Source organism: Maniola hyperantus, chromosome 7 (assembly GCF_902806685.2).
Source record: "Maniola hyperantus chromosome 7, iAphHyp1.2, whole genome shotgun sequence".
In the NCBI taxonomy this organism is placed as follows: Eukaryota; Metazoa; Arthropoda; class Insecta; order Lepidoptera; family Nymphalidae; genus Maniola; species Maniola hyperantus.
Window position 1 is genome coordinate 12909930 of NC_048542.1, and position 20220 is coordinate 12930149.

The window sequence follows — 20220 nt, forward strand, 5'->3', positions numbered from 1 at the left end:
AACATTCGAACTGTTCGTCCAACATTCCACGTGCGGAGAGGTAGTTCGTATAATAGGTAGGTACATGTTTGACGATGTTTATTGATGTTGGCGCGTGATCACTCGCATGGCGGTAAATCATACCCAGATCAAAGGAGTCGGACAACTCACACGAACAGACCCTCCCCACACATCATTGCGGTCGCTTGAGCTTCACTTAGGTGAGGCAGACGTGTGCATGCTGCGACCGCAGCTGCAAATGATTACGTGCCAATTTATTTTTATCATGACAGAGTGGAGTGACGATACCAAAGTCTTGTTTTTGGAGTTTTATGAAGGAGAATTAGTGCTATAGAATTAAAAAAATATTAGATGCACTCAAAAGGTAACTATAGCACAGAAGCACTACCTATCACTAATCACTTCAACAACGTCTTCCATAGTGAATGAGGTTGGAAGTGTTGAACTTGGAACTTTATGGCGTGTGGAGAGTCCGTTTTTGATTGCGTCCACAGTATCGACATTTGTGGTTAATGGAGTGTTGGCCGATTGTCTGGAGTCGGCATAACGATGTATGCCTAGATCGACAAAAAGTGTGCACTGCACATTATACATAATCTTTAATATATAAAAGGAAAAGGTGACTGACTGACTGACTGACTGATCTATCAACGCACAGCTCAAACTACTGGACGGATCGGGCTGAAATTTGGCATGCAGATGATATTTACGTAGGCATCTACTAAGAAATGATTTTTGAAAATTCAACCCCTAAGGGGGTGAAATAGGGGTTTGTAATTTGTGTAACTAGTCCACGCGGACGAAGTCACGAGCATAAGCTAGTCTAAATATGTTTAAAACGAAAAGGTGACTGACTGACTGATCTACCAACGCATAGTTCAAACTCAGAGCCTCAATAGCTCAACCGGTAAAGGAGTGGACTGAAAACCGAAAGGTCGACGGTTCAAACCCCGCCCGTTGCACTATTGTCGTACCTACTCCTAGCACAAGCCTGAAGAGCTTAGTTGGAGAGGAAAAGGGAATATTATTCATTTTTAACATGGCTAATATTCTTTTTAAAATAAAAAAAAAAAAAAAACTACTGGACGGATCGGGCTGAAAGACCTCGGGAAAGACCCTTATAGGGTTTTTGATTGAATAAAATTATTTCTATTTACGATTTGGGAGTCTGACTTGTCATGGTTGGCAAGAAAGACAAGAATCTGGTCGTCTAGACACACCATTAGAGTGCCATTTATTTTGTATTTCTGAACGAAAACACCGAAATTTAAAAAGTTATAGTGTCAAATGCACAGCCACAGAGTACATTATATAGGTATTGCACAGCTCAAAATGTCAAATGCTACAAAATAAGCGCGCTTTTAAAGTTATTGTGAAAAGTAACGTTTTTTACTGTAAATAATACAAAATTCTTTGTTTAATTATTATTTTAATCGCGAAAGTTACAGACCTGATGTGAATTTTTGTTTCAAAAGTTCTTGTAAGTGGTTTACAAAAATGGAAAGAACAAGGAAGAAAAGACGTGAAGAAGAACCAATGGAAGTGGACGATAATACTGTGGATCAGAATGGAGAAATTGACCATATATCTGACGACGAAGAAGGCGGAGTTCGTATAGGCGACATCTACATACCCCCGGCGCCGAAACCAGCGCTTACATTCGATGCTACAGGCCCCAGATTGATAATCACTCACATTGTTAATGAAAACTTCAAGAGCTACGCTGGCGTACAGACTTTAGGCCCATTTCATAAGGTGACACTTGTTTTTATTTCTTTTAGAATAGAATCTATATATAAAAATGAATCGCTGAATGTGTTGCTGGTCGCGAATCTCGATAATATTACTTGAAGTACGAGGATGGTTCTAACGGAGAGAAAAATTAAAAAAGTTGCCTGAATCGACTGTTAGGTGGTACGAAGTTCGCCGGGTCAGCAAGTAGATTATTGATTTCAAATTAATTACCAAGTCCTATAAGTTCATAAGTAGGTATATAGTACAGGTTGCCTGGAAGAGATAGATCACTTTTGTGATAAAGTCGCACTTTTTTCTACTAAATTATTTTATTCTCTGAACTTTTATTCTGTAATGTATGCATTAAAGTGGTTAAAGTAAAATTAAGTAAAATAAATAAACTTTTACAAGTGTTTTTGAATCATCAATAGAGTGTTTATAATGTTTTACTCTTAGTTTAGTGGTCTAAAAGCATTTGGTAATGATTCTACCAGCGATTTGAGTAATGTTCAGTGCTTCTCTCTTCGTGTCATAGTCTTCATAGTTGAGGGTTGACCCCTTCCATTAATCATGTAACAGTGGAAATTTTCTTGGCAACTTAATGTGGTGTCCCATATGCACATATAACTCGACTAAGAGTTTTATAATGTGTCCAATAAAAAAAAGGAACTTAAATTCAACACTTCTGTAAAGAGATTTGTTTTGATGCAACCCATGTTTTTAAATCTATTTTTTTCTTCTAGTAAAAATAAATTAAAAAAACTTAATTTTTTAAATTTTAATTTAAAAAAATAAATAAAAAATATTTTCTTTTCTTTCACAGAGTTTCACAGCTATAATAGGACCCAATGGCAGTGGGAAAAGCAATGTTATAGACTCTATGCTCTTTGTATTTGGCTACAGAGCTACTAAGATTCGTTCTAAGAAGATATCTGTCCTCATACATTCATCTAGCAAGTTTCCAAATATCACAAATGCATGTGTCGCTGTACACTTTTGTCAGATTGTTGATGGGGTATGTATTTTGGGTTCTGTACCTCCAGATCTATTACTACTAGATGACGCCTGCAACTTTGTCCACCTGGATTTAGGTTTCATAAAAATCCCATGGAAACTCTAATTTTCTGGGATAAAACATAGTCCTTGCCTTTATGCCCTTCCCTGGGATGCAAGCTATCTCTGTACCAAATTTCGTCAAAATCAATTGAATTATGGGCCGTAAAAAGCTAGCAAATAGACACACACTTTCGCATTTATAATATTAGTATGGATTTATTTATAGAGTACTTTCCGATGACCTAGAATCATGAAACACAAGTAAAGGGACAATTCCGAAAACTGTAAATTTGTGTATGTACATTGCAAAAAAAAAATATTAAAAAGTATTATTTCTATATGTTTCAGTACGCAGCCAAAAGTGATGAACATCAATCTTTAGAAGGAGACAGCAGATTTATAGAGCACTGTCTTGGTCGTTAAGACTGACAAAGCGTCATATGGGTATGAGTGACAGAGACAATGCTCTAAAAAGATGAAATGTTATTCTAAAGGCTTCATCACTTTCGGCCACGTACTGTACATGCTGTCAAATATCCTATTGCTATGCTAAACTAAAATGAATCTTTCAGGAAGGTGAAGAGTTCACAGTGGTTCCAAACAGTGAGATTGTAGTATCAAGAACAGCAAGTAAGGACAACTCCTCGTACTATACACTCAATGGCAAAAGAGTGCAGTTTAAGGAGGTCGCCAGAATGTTGAATTCACATGGAATTGACTTGGATCATAATAGATTTCTCATTCTGCAGGTTATTTCTTGTTATATTTTACAAAATTCTAAGGTGCAATGAACATTGTCAGAATGGAGTAGAGCGGAGGCCCTGAGTCTTTTTCGCATTTGTCTCAAGTCATTTAGTGTAATATTATATCTAAATATATAAAAGGAAAAGGTGACTGACTGACTGTCTGACTGATCTATCAACTCACAGCTCAAACTATTGAAAGGATCGAGCTGAAATTTGGCATGCAGACAGCTATTATGACGTAGGCATCCGCTAAGAAAGGATTTTTGAAAATTCAACCCCTAAGGGGGTGACATAGGGGTTTGAAATTTGTGTAGTCCACGCGGTCGAAGTCGCGAGCATAAGATAGTCTTCTATATAAATAAAAATGAATTACTAAAATTAATGCACCAAATTGGTAAATTCTTTTTTTCTTGTTTTATAAAAAAAATTTGGATACTAGAGCAAGGATTTCTATGCATCTGTGACATTAATAGGCTGCTGATAATCTTTTCTATTAAATTTTAGGGTGAAGTAGAACAAATAGCCATGATGAAGCCGAAGGGTCTAACGGAACATGAGTCTGGGATGCTGGAATATTTGGAAGATATTATTGGCACTTCCAGATATAAGGTGATTTTAAATCATCATTAATATTATTGATTTTATGAGCCTCAATAGCTCAACCGGTATAGGAGTGGACTGAAAACCGAAAGGTCGACGGTTCAAACCCCGCCCGTTGCACTATTGTCGTACCTACTCCTAGCACAAGCCTGACGCTTAATTGGAGAGGAAAGGGGAATATTAGTCATTTAATATGGCTAATATTCTTTTTTAAAAAAAAAAAAAAAAAAAAATTATAAGTCCCGCAAATTGCTATTGAGCTGGAACCATGTCTCATTAACATCGAAATTACGTCATTTTGACGTCGCGCCGAAATAAAAATATACCATCAGCTCGAAACTTCAGTCTAGTGCTGACGTCACTAAAGTGGCGGCCACGCGCTTTAGCAATTTGCGGGACTTAAATCAAACAACTGCTGGACATAGGTCTCTTGCAGGGATTTCCACACACCATGGTTTTGCGCTGCCCAAATCCAGCTGCTTCCTGGGATTTGTTGATGCCGTTATTCCAAACCATGATAGCCTAGTGGTTAAGACATCCAGCTGCTATCCTAGTTGGGAGGTTGGGGGGTTCAATCCTGGGCACCCACCTCTAACTTTCAGGGTTATGTACGTTTTTATCGAATTAAACATCACTTGCTTAAATGGTGAAGGAAAATATCGGAGGTGCCTGAGAGTTCTCCATATTGTTCTCAAATGTGTACAGCCTGCCAATCCGCACTTAGTATCCAGCATAGTAGACTATGGCCAAACCCTTCTCATTCTGAGAGGACACCTGTGCTTGGTTGTGAGCCGACGATAGGTTGATCATGATGGTGATTATTCCAAACAGGAACCCATAGAAAAGCTCTCAGTGAAAGTGGAAGAATACACGGAAATGCGTAAAGACAAGCTGAACAGAGTCCGCCTGGTCGAGCAAGAGAAGCAGAAACTGGAACAGCCCATGAGAGAAGCTGTGGAGCTCATGAATTTGACCAATGTTGCGCTGAGAACCAGGAATATGCTGTTACAGAAGTATATGTGAGTCTTCATACTATATAACTTTAATGTCATAACTTAACGCAACCCATATATACATATATACATATTTTTTTTAAAGAATATTAGCCATGTTAAATGACTAATATTCCCCTTTCCTCTCCAACGAAGCGTCAGGCTTGTGCTAGGAGTAGGTACGACAATAGTGCAACGGGCGAGGTTTGAACCGTCGACCTTTCGGTTTTCAGTCCACTCCTTTACCGGTTGAGCTATTGAGGCTCTAAAATTATAAAATGCGAAAGTAAGTTTGCTTGTTGGTTTATTGGTTTGTCCTTCAATCACGTCTCAATGGAGTGATGGATCGACGTGATCTTTTGCAGTGTTAAAGACGTGGAGAGTGACATAGATTAGTTTTTACCCTAGAAAACCTGATTTCATGTGGATGAAGTCTTGTCTAGTACGGATGACGTACCTATTATCTAGTCATTAAAAATGTTTTTATTATACAAATTTTAGTATTAAAATATATCTTCACCAAAGTAAAATGGGACTATCTGTGAAGTATGACCTGCCAAACAAAAAAAGGATCATCAAAAAATCCCGTAATCAAAAACATAGTCGAATAACGAATGAAAACGAAAACCACCTCCTCTTTTTGAAGTCGGTTAAAAACGCCTAGAGCTGAAAATCTGCGCATGCATGGCTATTTGTGCGAAGTTTTAACTAGCTGATACCCGCGACTTTGTCGCGTTCGCGTGTATTTAGTGTTTTTAAAATCCCGTCGGAACTATTTGATTTTTTTTAAAGTAGCATAGGTCACTCCTTAGGTCTTCTAACTATAACTCAATTGTCAGGTGATTGAAGAACAAACCAAGAAACAAACTTTCGCATTTATAATCTGTGGTAGTGATTCAAAAGTGTATCTGTTTGCTTCTAAGTTCTAACTTCTAGTCCTACTCAACAACATAAAGCAATTTATTTATTCTAGTCATGAAACTAACAAAATGATTGAAGCCAAAAACAAAGAACTGGAAGAACTAAAGGAAGTTTTGGCCAAAATTGACGAGAAACTAAACAAAATCAAAGAAACTTTACATGAAAAAACTACAGAACTGAAAAATGGTACACAGTAAGTATCTCTGCGTCTTTGTCCTCATAGCTATTTTTAGAGTCCCGTACCTCAAAAGGGAAAAACGAATCCTTATAGGATCACTTTGTTGTCTGTCTGTCTGTCCGTCGTGTCTGTCAAGAAAACCTATAGTTCCTTACTGTTGACCTAAAATTATGAAATTTGGTAGGTAAGAAGGTCTTATGTGCTATAATTAAAGGAATAAATCCGAAAACCGTGATTTTGTGGTTAGGTTAGGTTAGGTTATCTCTTTACAGAGGTAAAGAGTTCCCACGGCATTTAAAAAAAACTTAAATCGTCGACGTTGCGGGCATCATCTAATTTCTGTATAAACCATACTTTATTATAGACAGTACGACCAGATGCGAAAGAAAAAAGACGAGCAAGGCGAGAAGCTGCAGCAGTGTAAACGTAAAGCCGTCACAACGCAAGCCGATTTGACGCAGGCCAACAAGAAGAGGAAGATTCTAGAACACTTGCTGGAACAAGAGAAGGGGAAATTGATCGATTTGGAAATGGTGAGGATTTTCTTTACAGATCCGTACCCAAAGGTTGCCAAGTGGACCCGTTTACTAAGTCTCAGCTGTCCGTCCGTCCGTCTGTCTGTCAGCGGGCAGTATCTCGTGAGCCATAATAGATGGAAAGTGAAATTTTCACAGAATATGTATTGTCGGGAAAAATAATGCATACGAAATACGACGTCTTTGTTTTCATTTCAATTTATTTGAATAGCAACATAGAGTAAACGTAAATAAGATAACAGCGCTCACTAATAATGCCGGTAATCAACCGCTAGACCTCCTATTTATAAGACCATAGCGCTCAACACTGCGCCAGGGAAGTCGTCATTCAGTATATAATTAATTTCTAACACATTGAAAAACAGGTCCCTGAGAAAAATAAACGTGAAATTGAAGATTGTGAGAAACTATTAGAAAAACACAAGGAAAACAAGGTGGTTGCCGAGGAGGAACTGCAAACTGTTATGGCTGGTGTAAGGTACTCGTGTTTTAATTATTTACCATGCAATGCAAAGCTCTACCATTTTATAGAGAAACCAATAAACCAACAAACAATTACAAACTTTCACATTTATAATAGGGAAATTAATTTTTTCGAGAACACATTTAAATTATTTTTTGTGATGTTACCACAAATTCACGGTTTTCGGATTTTTTCCTTTATTTGTGCTACAAGACCTACCTACCTGCCAAATTTCATAATTCGAGGTCAACGGGAAGTACCCTGATAGGTTTCTTGACAGATACGACAGACAGACAACAAAGTGATAAGGGTTCCATTTTCCTTTTGAGGTACGGAACCCTAAAAACTGCTTTTTTGTAGGTCTAAAACCCAAGGTCTCCAAGAACAAAAGGACAAACTTCAATCAAAGCTAATAGACCTCAAGAAGATTGTAGACGAAGCGAACAAGAACTATAAGCTCGCCGAATCCGAACTCAAGATATATCTGAGCACAGAGGAAAAGGAAGCTGAGAAATATGAGAATTTAAAACAGGCATACGAAAACGCCACTAGGAATTTAGAAGAAAAGAACGCGTAAGTAATCCATCCTTAAATAGTATAGTCATAAAAACCGGGCAAGTGCGAGTCGGACTCGCCCACGAAAGGTTCCGTACCATCGTACAAGAAATTTCAAACCAGTATAATAAAAATTGCCAAGTTAATCATCACCATCTTGATGTGATTTAGTATACTAATAATTTCGGGAACACAAATCCTTGATTTTTTAGTGATGGAACCACAAATTCAAGGTTTTCGGATTTTTTTCCTTGTGCTATAAGACATTCATCATCATCATCATCATGATGATGATCAACCCATTACCGGCCCACTACTGAGCATGGGTCTCCTCTCAGAGTGAGAAAGGCTTAGGTCATAGTCTGCCACGCTGGCCGAATGCAGATTGGCAGACTTCACACACCTTTGAGATCATTATGGAGATTTTTTATTTTTCATGTACCGGAATTGTAGTTACATAGTAGTAATAAATTAAGTTACATTGGAAATGCTTATCTCTAAACAGAGATTTCTTTCAGCTTCCCATTCAAGGTTTATAGGTTTCGGTTCCCCGAATTGACAAACACGGCAGACAGGCAGACAGCGAAGTGATCTTCGTCCTTTTATTCGCTGGATATACGGAATCCTAAAAATGTATTTGAATAAGATTATATTAATAAATGTTTCTTTATTAGGTTACGCAAAAATCTATCGTCCACAATACCCGCTCAAGAGAAAAAACTAAATGAAATACAAACTAAACTCCAGGCCATTAAGAGAGAAGAAGGGACCGTGTCCACTGAAGCAAGAAGTTTAAGGTAATGTCACAAATAGTCTTTACTGATATAATACTAGCTGACACCCGCGTCTTCATAGTTTTTATCCCATAAAAACCTAAAAATCGTTTAGGGTGAAATTCCCGTGGGAACTATTTGATTTCCCTGTATAAAAAGTAGCCTATGTCACTCTCCAGGTCTTTAACTATACCCCTGTAAAAAATCACGTCGATCCGTTGCTCCGTTGCGTGATTGAAGGACAAATCAAGAAACCAATAAACCAACAAACACACTTTCGTATTTAAAATATGGGTACTGAGTATAAATGCGAAAGTGTGTCAGCAGCCCATCAGGTTAAACAATTTCGACGAACAGTACAGAGATAGCTTACATCCCGGGGAAGGACACTGGCCACTTTTGGTCTTTGAAAAGCGAAGAGTTCCCAAGACACGACCAAAGCAAGACCAAGGCACGCCCAAAACAAGTCCAAGACATGATCAAGACGAAACCAAGACAAGACTAATCAGTACCCTTATTATAAATGCGAAAGTGTGTTTGTTGGTTGGTTTGCTGGTTTGTCCTTCAATCACATCGCAACGGTGCAACAGATTGACGTGATTTTTTGTATGGGTATAGATTAAGACCTGGAGAATGACATAGGCTACTTTTTATCGCGGAAAATCAAAGCGTTTCCACGGGAAGTTGCGGGCATCAGCTAGTAAATAATAATTTAATTATCAGCACTATTTCAACGACGACGCGACGAGACTATTTTGGACTTTGGACACTTTTTATAATTGTATTGAAATGATTTTAGAGGTCAATTGGAAGAATCGAGGCAAGCGATGACTGCCAACCGATCCCGTGGAAGGGTATTAGACGCTCTGATGAAAGAAAAGAAGACGGGAAACTTACCTGGTATTTTTGGGAGACTGGTGAGGTTTTTTTAGTTTAAAAAAAGATATGACCTGCTTAAAACCTGACCAAATGTGAATTAATGTGAAAAATGTGAATCGCGTGCGAAATCTATACAATAACTAGCTTATCCTATGACTACACAAATTTCAAACCCCTATTTTACCCTCTTAGGGGTTTAAGGGTCGCGAGCATAAGCTAGTATATATATAACAGGAAAAGGTGACTGACTGACTGATCTATCAACACACAGCTGTAACTACTGGACGGATTGGGCTGAAATTTGGCATGCAGATAGCTATTATAACGTAGATATGCGCTTAGAAAGGATTTTTGAAAATTCAACCGCTAAGGGGGTGAAATAGGGCCGTAAAATTTGTGTAGTCCACGCGGACGGAGTCGCGAGCATAAGCTACTCTTTGAATATGATTCCAGGGTGACCTTGGCGGTATAGACGCAAAATACGATGTAGCGATCTCCACCTGCTGCGGAGCTCTCGACAATATCGTAGTTGACACCGTCGACACCGCGCAAGCCTGTGTAGAATACCTAAAGAGAGATAACATAGGCCGAGCTACCTTCATAGCGCTCGAGAAACAGCAGCATTTGCTCAGTCGGATCCAGAATAAGACCAAATAGTAAGTATCATCGTCAAAACTAATGTAACTGGATCCCTGTACAATAGTATTATGTAGACTATCAGGGGTTACATTATATTGGAACATCGTATCGATAGGTGCAGACGCTCTTGATATCTAATGTAAGTTGACCTCAGTTTAATATTGTGGTGTAAACGGACGGGAGGTCAAGCTTTATTGGACTTTGATCTGGACAATATCGTAGTAAGACACCGTCGACACCGCGCAAGCCTGTGTCGAATTCCTAAAGAGAGATAACATAGGCCGAGCTACCTTCATACCGCTCGAGAAACAGCAGCATTTGCTCAGTCGGATCCAGAATAAGACCAAAATAGTAAGTATCATCGTCAAAACTAATGTAACTGGATCCCTGTACCAATAGTATTATGTAGACTATCAGGGGTCACATTATATTGGAACATCGTATCGATAGGTGCAGACGCTCTTGGTATCTAATGTAAGTTGACCTCTGTTTAATATTGTGGTGTAAACGGACGGGAGGTCAAGCTTTATTGGACTTGATCTCGACAATATCGTAATATGTAGACTGTCAGGGGTCACATTATATTGGAACATCGTATCGATAGGTGCAGACGCTCTTGTCATCTAATGTAAGTTGATCTCTGTTTAATATTGTATCATATCACTCATCATCAGTACTATCACCTGTCTTTGTTTTAGCCAGCGTTCTGGTTACACCCTGTATATATAAATTTTATTTCAGTCCAGAAAACGTTCCACGTCTCTTCGATTTAGTGAAAGTGAAGGACGAGAGGGTGTTGCCGGCGTTCTATTACGCTCTGAATGAGACGTTGGTGGCGGAAGACTTGGACCAGGCGACAAGGATCGCGTACGGAGCTACGAGGTATCGGGTTGTTTCACTCGACGGAAAAGTTATCGAAATTGCTGGTAAGTTGTGGTTAAAGAATTTTTTTATCAAAAGAAATTAGATATATTATATCTAATTTCAAATTATATAAAAAATTCTTTTAATTTTAACAAACTAATTTTCTCTTTCTAAACTTTGTACAGTGCGACAACAAGGCTCTTTTGGCGCGTGGCGAAAGTCGGAACTAACGCCGCCATCTTGTCAAGTATCACGCTGTCCCCATATACAGTGCGACAAGGCCCTCTTGGCACTTGAATGACATTGACAGGGGGGCGCTGTTGGAGAACAAAGGCTTAGAATATTCAAACAAGAAGAAGACTTTTGACGGCAACGTTAGTTCCGATTTTCTCCACGCGCCAAGGTAGCCTAGTCGCACTGTATTGCTAAGTTAAAAATCTGAAATTCACTGTTTTTGTTAAATATTATAGCGATACATAACATCAAGATATATCCTGATAATATATACAGCATAAATGTGTAGGAACCCTTCGTGTACGCGTCTGACTCGCACTTGACCGGTTTTTTGTAATATTTTAGGTACAATGTCCGGAGGAGGTAAAACCGTATCGCGTGGCCGAATGTCGAGCTCGGTACAACAGGACACCAGTGAGAATGACCCCGCTGTCATACAGGCGAACGAGCGGAAACTAGCTTCGCTTGAACAGAGGTATGTCAGAGATACACCTCACATCTAGACGTCCACAGCTGGACATAGGTTTCTTGTAGGGACTCCCACTACAATGTCCGGGAGTGATAAAACCGTATCGCGTGGCCGAATGTCGAGCTCGGTACAACAGGACACGAGTGAGAATGACCCCACTGTCATACAGGCGAACGAGCGGAAACTAGCTTCGCTTGAACAGAGGTATGTCATAGATATGCCTTATATCTAGACGTCCACAGCTGGACATAGGTCTCGTGTAGGGACTTCCACTACAATGTCCGGGAGTGGTAAAACCGTATCCCGTAAGATAGGGGCTTCTTTAGAGGACGATTAATACATTGCATAAAGGTTGAATATGACACTTGTCCAATAGTTCCAAGAATCCCCTATCTTGACTATGAAGTCCAGTGTAAATGTACCTTTTCTAATTCAATGTACTTTTCTAGGTTATCAGATCTCCGCACTGAGCACGCGAATTTGGAAGAGTCTTTCGCGTCCACTCAGAGAAGTGTGCGGGAGGGTAAGGTGACATTACACAAACTGGACATCGAGACCAAGAGCTTGACTGAACAAGTGCCTGCACTGGAGGTGAGTGTGGAACACCCTTATAAACTAATTCATCTACAGGGTGTAACCAGAACGCTAGCAAAAACGAAGACAGATAATACTACTGATGTTTACTGATATGATACACAAAAAAACGCGAAAATATAAAAAAAATCCTGTATTTTGTAAAATTTCGCGATTTTTTTTGATTTAAATTCTTTTTTTCAGCATCAAATAAATCAACAAGAAAGCAAAGTTGCGTCGAGCAAAGTGGACGCAAGGCAGAAGGCGAAGTTAGAAAAAGTTGTGAAAGCCGCCGAGGAAAAAATGGAGAAGGCGAAACACGATGCAGGAGAGGTATGTAACATTAGGCTGCCGTTGGATCACGTAGAGAAACTCCAAACATAGTTCTCTCTCCAATCTCGCCATCGTCGCCCGCTGCATAGTTATACAAAAAATTAAATAGTACTAAGTATTTTATCTTGTAGGATGATACGGAACCCTTTGTGTGCGAGTCCGACTCGCACTTAGCTGTTTTTTAGGGTTCCTTACCTCGAAAGGAAAAAGGAGCCCTCATAGGATTACTTTGTTGTCTGTCTGTCTCTCTGTCTGTTTGTCCGTCCGTCTGCGTGTCTGTCAAGAAAACCTATAGGGCACTTCCTGTTGACCTAGAATCATGTCATAGCAAAATAAAGGAATAAATCCGGAAAATGAATTTGTGGTTACATCACCAAAAAAATGAAGAATTTCGTGAACACATTTTAATTACAGCGCCATCTATATGTGATTTGATAAAGTAATTTTAATTAAAAATTACTTTATCAAATCACATATAGATGGCGCTGTTATCATTTCTTGCAGTGTTGCACATAAAATATTAAAATATTTTGTACGATAGTACGGAACCCTTCGTGTGCGAGTCCGACTCGCACTTGGCCGGTTTTTTAATTTTTAAGATTAATATTATTAGGTAGAAAAAGAGGTTTACGGCGTAGACGCGCAAATCGCGGCGGTGGCGGGCAACAAAGTGAAGGACCTGCAGAAGAGTGTGGACGACCTCACTAAGAAGATAGACAAGATCTCCACCGAAATCACTAAACTTAAAGTTGCTATCAACACCAGCATCAGGTATAATATTACAACTTTTTTTTATAAATAGAGCAAGCGAGCAAAGAGCAGGCGGGGCACCTGATGTTAAATGATTACCGCTGCCCATGAATATTTGCAGCACCAGAGGAACTGCGTTGCCGGCCTTTTAGGAATTTGTTGGTCCTGTCCTTAAAAATAGAGTAATTTCTGGAAAATATTTTTATGTCAAAATATTGAAAAATATTTGTCGTTTACGCATTGTGACGTCATTACCCATCTTCCGTTGCAGCGTGATGTTACTGATTAATTATGTTAAAAATAAATAAAAATCGTGATTTTTTAAATTATTCGCTTTAATGGTGAATTCTAGCCCCATAAACTAGCGCTATACAAAAAATCACTTCTTTTTATTACTACAGTCCAAGACTATTATCTCCATGCAAAAAAACGTATAAAGGACAAAGCACATACGTTGATTGTTGATTTTTCCTTTAACTACGCCACAACGGAGCAACGGATCGGCGTCATTTTTTTTGTATGGATATAGTTAACCACCGGAGAGTGGTTTAAGCTGCTTTTTATCCCGGAAAATAAAAGAGTTACCATGGGCTTTTTAAAAATCTCAAATCCGCGAGGAGGTACCAGTACTACTTGAAAAGCTGCTGCTTTTAAATGCGCCATAGGGTAAAAATATTCGAAATCGTTATAAAACAATCTTTTTTCAGGAATTCAAAGAAGTCAAAAGACAAGATCAATCAGATGGAATCAGATTTGAAGGAAACGGAAAAGAATGTAGAGAATTTAAATAGCCAAAAGAAACAACTCAGTTTGGACAGCGCACAGTTCCAAAAGGAATGCGATGAGGTATAATGCGTAAAAAATGAGTTCTCACGCGCCATAGCTTTGTGTCAAATGTCATGCCAAAAGTACGATTTTAGTCCTTATTTTAAAGGTGACCCGTACTTACTTACAGTTGACACATAGTGTTAAAATGGCGCGTGATAACTTATTTTGAACGGACTATATTTTATATTTTATTCAATTTTAACTAACACAATGATACTGAATGTGGTGGCAACTAAATATTAGAGTATTCACATCTTTTTCTAACCAATGCAATAAAAAGGGACAGACAAACTTAGTTTTATTTAAAACTGTCAAACCTCGTGACTTTAGGTCTTGAGCCTAGTGTTTTTTGTAGAGTAGCACTTAAATTTAGCACATACGTCGGTGTTTAATCTAGTATGGAGGTACCAGGGAGATAGCCCTTGCACGAGGGCTGTCGATGGCACATATATGAGTATTGACCCATGGTAGATTCATTTGATGATTCGAAAGCCGACGATGGTAAAAGAATAAAATTTATTTCTATTTCATAGTTAGAGGAACAAATCAACGAAGGCACGAGCGAATTCAGCGGTTTAAGACAAGAAATATCGAAGTTACAAAGCAAGGAAAACAAGGTAAAGGGCGAGCGGCTCGAGGCTAACAACGCCGTCAGCAAAATGGAGAAGTCAATTAAAGAATTTACCACGAAGACGCCTACGTGGGAGAAAGAGGTATTTATTTGTTATTTACTAGATGATGCCCGCGACTTCGTCCGCGTGGATTTAGGTTTTTTTAAATCCCATGGGAACTCTTTAATTTTCCGGGATAAAAAGTAGCCTATGTCCTTCCCCTAATTCTGTACCAAATTTCATGATTTTAGCTAATTCTGTGCCAAATTTCATTAAAATCGGTTGAACGGTTGGGCCGTGAAAAGCTAGCAGACAGACAGACACACTTTCGCATTTATAATATTAGTATGGATTTAGAAATCTTTACAGGACACACATTAAATACAGAAAAACAATACTAGTTACAGAAGAAACTATACAAAATGGGTGCAAGGGCGGTCTTATTGCTAAAGCAATCTCTTACAAGCAGCCTTTGACCTTATTTATATCCTTTTCAGGGTTCTGTACCTCAAAGGGGAAAAAAGGAACCCTTGTAGGAAACGAAAAATTTTGTGAACATATTTTATTTACAGCGCCATCTATATGTGATTTGATAAATTAATTTTAATTCAACAAATCACATATAGATGGCGCTGTTGTCATTATCTTACAGTGTTGCACATAAAACTTGAAATTATCCATTCCAGTTAAAATCGCTAAAACTGGAGGATCCTGGACTAGATGGCGTGCCGGGAATCGAACGGCCGACCCCTCTCGAGCGACACACGTCCGAGGAGTTAGAAGAGTGTGAGGTGAATGAGCTGAGGAACAGACTCACGGCGCAGAAGGCCAGGATTGGGGAAAACAAGCCCAACGTTCAGGCTATACAGGTATACATGTTTTTTACAGACTTTTGGCCGATTTTATAGTTTAATCGATAATTGAAATAATAAAAAATTAAAACTGAGGACGTGAATTTTATGTTTTTTGGAAGACTATTTTAATAACTAGCTTATGCTCGCGACTTCGTCCGCGTGGACTAGACAAATTTCAAACCCCTATTTCACCCCCTTAGGGGTTGAATTTTCAAAAATCCTTTCTTAGCGGATGCCTACGTCATAATAGCTATCTGTATGCCAAAAAAGAAGGGTCATCTGTGACCCAGACCCGACAGAAACGAGACATATCTAATTTTTTTTGTTATTTTTTATATAGTTAAATTATATATTTTTTATATTCGAAATCAATGGCTAACACCAAAATATTGCCTTATGTTTTGTTCAGGCGTTGCACAAAAAAATAATACAACATGCCTGTTTATCTAAAAATTCGTAAACGAAAACTAAATGATGATAAAAAAGCTATGGGAATTGGGATGTATCTAGGTGACCTGGAGATGCAGCTGGATTATGTAATTATTTTTTTCGACAGCCGGTGCAACAGTGTATTATCTATGGGCGCGGTCCTTCGCATTCTGAGTTGAGATCTGTGTGTTTTTGTTTTCACATTTTTTTCATTGATTTTTTGCTTTCTCTTTACCGGACTTGATTTTTGCATTGTCATTTAGTTACATACGTTTACGAATTTTATAGATAAATAGGCATTTTGTATTTTTTTGTGTAACGCCTGAACAAAAACATAAGGCAATATTTTGGTGTTAGCCATTGATTTCAAATATAAAAAATATATAATTGAACTACATAAAAAATAACAAAAAAAATGAGATATGTCTCGTTTCTGACGGGTCTGGGTTTTTTTTCTATGGGGCGTGACCCTTCTCCAGCCCGATCCGTCCAGTAGTTTGAGCTGTGCGTTTATAGATTAGTCAATCACTTACCTTTTCCTTTTATATATGTATAGATAATAATTTATTTTTAACATAGGCACCGTTCACGATAGTTAGGGAACTTCTAACCAAACGTCGAGGCTTCGACGTCACTGGCAGGCGTCATATGTTAGTACATTTGACGCAGGTAGTCCTAAGGTAGTCCTTTTTTCGTGTCCGTAGTCCTATGCCGTGTAAAAACCAAGGGGGTATGGGTTTAATAAAAACTGCTATACTCCTTTCACGGTAGCCCGCTTCCATCTTAGATTGCATCATCACTTACCACCAGGTGAGATTGCAGTCAAGGGCTATCTTGTATCTGCATTAAAATAAATCGAATTTTTCTTTAAAATCCAGCTTTTTGCGACTAATTTTACAAAATATGTTGTAGGACTACAGAACAAAAGAGGAGCTCTACCTTAAACGCGCAGCGGAGTTGGATGAGATTACAACAAAGAGGAATGAAATGAGAGCTCTATACGACCAGCTGAGAAAGAAGAGGACTACAGACTTTCTATGTGGTAAGCAATACTATACTACATCCACCGAAACAAGTTAGTATAGGGCTCTCTCTGTCACGTAATCCCATACAAATGATAGAGCAAAAAATTTCATTGGCCATTTTGAGACACCAACCAATCACAAACATGTTTTCAAAAAATATTCGAAATACAATTCGAAAATGTTTTCAAAAACATCCGCAATTCAATTCGAAATCGAAAACATAGTTTTCAGTTAAAAATATTATATTATATTTTCTTGTACGATGGTACGGAACCCGACGTCCCCAAAACCGACTCTCACTTGACCGACTTTGTTTAATATATTTTAATTCCTTAAAACGAAATACAGTAACTTGAATAATATGTTATTTAATTCCAGGTTTCAATACAATAACAACGAAACTGAAGGAAATGTACCAAATGATAACACTAGGTGGTGACGCAGAGTTGGAACTTGTGGATTCTTTGGACCCATTCACTGAAGGAATCACATTTAGGTAATCCATATTTCCTTAATCATATTACAGCCTAACAGACACTTCATACGACAGACGTCTTGACAGAGCAATTCTGCGGATCTGAGGCCAGAAGGGGGAAGGGATTATACCGACCGGCAGAAATCGGCAGAACAAACTTTGTCTTTGTTTTCATTAGTAACAGAAAAAACCGGCCAAGTGCGAGTCAGGCTCGCGTAACGAGGGTTCCGTAATACAGTCGTATGTTTTCGACATTTTCATTTCATTATTCTAAAACAGATTATTATTTATTTATATGAATCATAATTTCTGATTTATCGTACAAAATGTCGAAAAAATAAGACTGTACTACGGAACCCTCGGTGCGCGAGCCTGACTCGCACTTGGCCAGTTTTTTTCTGTAACTATAGGTAAGTATTTTCTTGCCTTTTCAGTGTTCGCCCTCCAAACAAATCGTGGAAGAACATATCAAACCTTTCCGGAGGAGAGAAGACGTTGTCATCCCTCGCCTTGGTGTTCGCATTACATTATTATAAACCTACCCCCTTATATGTTATGGACGAAATCGACGCTGCTTTGGACTTCAAGAACGTCTCTATCGTTGCTAATTATATTAAGGTAAGCAGGTTAAGCATTTTAAGTCAAAGTTAAAGTCAAAGTCAAATGATTTATTAAAAACTAGCTGATGTCCGAGACTTGGTTCGCGTGGATTTAGGTTTTTGAAACTCCCGTGGGAACTCTTTGATTTTCGGGGATAAAAAGTAGCCTATGCTACTATTCTCCAGGCTTGTAACTATACTCATGCAAATCACGTCGATCCGTTGCTACGTTGCGACGTGATTGAAGGACAAACCAACAAACACACTTTCGCGTTTATAAAAATACTGATAGGTATCATGTTACTCTTGTTGATAGTCAAAAATCAAAATTGTTAGATTCGTAAGCTGTCATTAAGCTCGTTAAGCTAATAAACAATCAATAGATGTTGAAACCTTTTGACTTTGACATTGGGAAATAATAAGCATGTTGGGAAGCATGTTCCGCTGTGGCAATGAAGACCCAAGTAAGAAAAGATATACATAAATAGAGGGTCTTTCAAAGTTCTTAAAATCCACACCCACTGCTGGTTTAAAGTTTGCTAACTATACCTTGTACCAAATCAGTACGCCAAATCTTTATCGCGTCACATCTATGTATTTCATACAAGCTCCCTTACTAAGCGAGCGTTGTGACGTCTGATCAAAAATTGCTGATTTGACTAGTAGTCATACCGCCGTACTCAGAGTCGCTTAATCGTTACTTAAGTTTAGTTAAAACGAGATCTCTCACATAAATCTGTCTCGTTTTAACTCAATCTTAAGTAACGATTAGCGACTCTGAGTACGGCGGTAAGTCCCTATTGTCACTTTAATGTCATCTTTATTACAGGAACGTACCAAAAACGCCCAATTCATAATAATATCGCTCCGGTACAACATGTTCGAAGTTTCCAACAGACTTGTCGGCATTTACAAGACGGAGGACTGCACTAAATCTGTCACTATAGAGAATAAGTTGCCTGAACAGACTGCTACGGATATTATGGCTTAAGTGTCAAGACATAAGGACTAGAGTTACATTCAAATTGAAGATACTAAAGGCTATTATAGAAACGACGAACGCAAGTGAAATTATGCCTTAGTGTTGGTACAAATAAAGACTAATATTACATGTTGTGTGTTTTATTTATTGTAGTTTGAACTGTGAACAAGTAGGATGCTGATTAGGCCTGCGTGGAACGCATGAAAATAAGAGTGAAGCCACAACCGTAACGTAATTTTAACCGTCTGTTAACCGCCTGTCTGACCCTGCCGTCATCTTATCCTTTCATCCAAATCTTCATTTAATGTAAAAGGGTTCCAATTGGAGTTTTAAATAAAACTTTTCACTTTTAACATAATTAAATTTTATTTTGTATTAGGAGTAATCACATGTACATATATACCTAATACAATATACAACTTTTTATACAATAAGTAACATACCTATTTATACAACGTTATGTTTTGTTAATAAAAAAAATCAGTAAGCTAATCGATTGCAATAATTTTTAAATGTTACATTTCAGCCTAAAAATGTATTAATAACTTACAAAGTGTGATACACTACTTTCTTACATAGGTCGGGCGGCGCGCGATGTCTATTATTCAGTGTCAGTTAACACAGCTCAAATTGGATACTTTTCAGAAAATAGCAAAAAACTTTCACACGCACCGACGAAGTAACATACTATGCACAAACTAGATGTCGCCACAAGATCTTCGATCTCTCGCCATACAACCTCAATCACGTTAACAAAGTTTTCTCTACGAAGCACTATTATTATTATCGAAGTTCCAAGATATTCCTGGTAATTCGTTATTGTTACGAGGTTCTCGGGTATAATAATAACGGAAATCATAACTTCTTTTAAATGAAACTATAATGTGACTCCATTCAAAAGAAGTTATGATTTCAACTGAAATATTAAAAATCATTCAAAATAGGTATCTACTAAAAATCAAGTTTTTTACCGGAAAGTATCGAGTTTGAATTGTGCCCTTTTTACTGGAGGCACTATTATTAACTACACTAGCCTCAAGTATGGGTAGGGCCGCCATCGGCGCAAAGGTTTTGGTGCGAACATGACCTAATAAAAATAACTTGTATAACTTTGTGAATTTC

General features: G+C 38.2%; 1 protein-coding gene across 1 annotated transcript; it reads left to right on the forward strand.

Moving 5' to 3' along the window:
- The first annotated feature begins 1325 nt into the window (after positions 1-1325).
- Positions 1326-19230, forward strand: glu (structural maintenance of chromosomes 4-like protein gluon). Its single transcript, XM_034970488.2, has 24 exons — positions 1326-1755; positions 2558-2749; positions 3363-3539; positions 4041-4145; positions 4968-5155; positions 6102-6242; positions 6592-6760; positions 7129-7241; positions 7587-7799; positions 8456-8578; positions 9354-9471; positions 9887-10089; positions 10814-10998; positions 11516-11645; positions 12089-12230; positions 12417-12545; positions 13159-13316; positions 14003-14141; positions 14657-14836; positions 15421-15603; positions 16930-17059; positions 17421-17538; positions 17952-18135; positions 18946-19230. The coding sequence occupies exons 1-24, from the start codon at positions 1498-1500 to the stop codon at positions 19105-19107; spliced, it is 3840 nt and encodes a 1279-aa protein (XP_034826379.1). The 5' UTR covers positions 1326-1497; the 3' UTR covers positions 19108-19230.
- The last annotated feature ends 990 nt before the right edge of the window (positions 19231-20220 follow it).

Bases quoted from the DNA above. Each gene is read 5' to 3' on its own strand.
- glu (XM_034970488.2), top strand. From the start codon at position 1,498: ATGGAAAGAACAAGGAAGAAAAGACGTGAAGAAGAACCAATGGAAGTG. The intron at 6,761-7,128 runs GTGAGGATTTTC...ATTGAAAAACAG, and splicing joins AATTGATCGATTTGGAAATG to GTCCCTGAGAAAAATAAACG. The intron at 14,837-15,420 runs GTATTTATTTGT...TATCCATTCCAG, and splicing joins CGCCTACGTGGGAGAAAGAG to TTAAAATCGCTAAAACTGGA.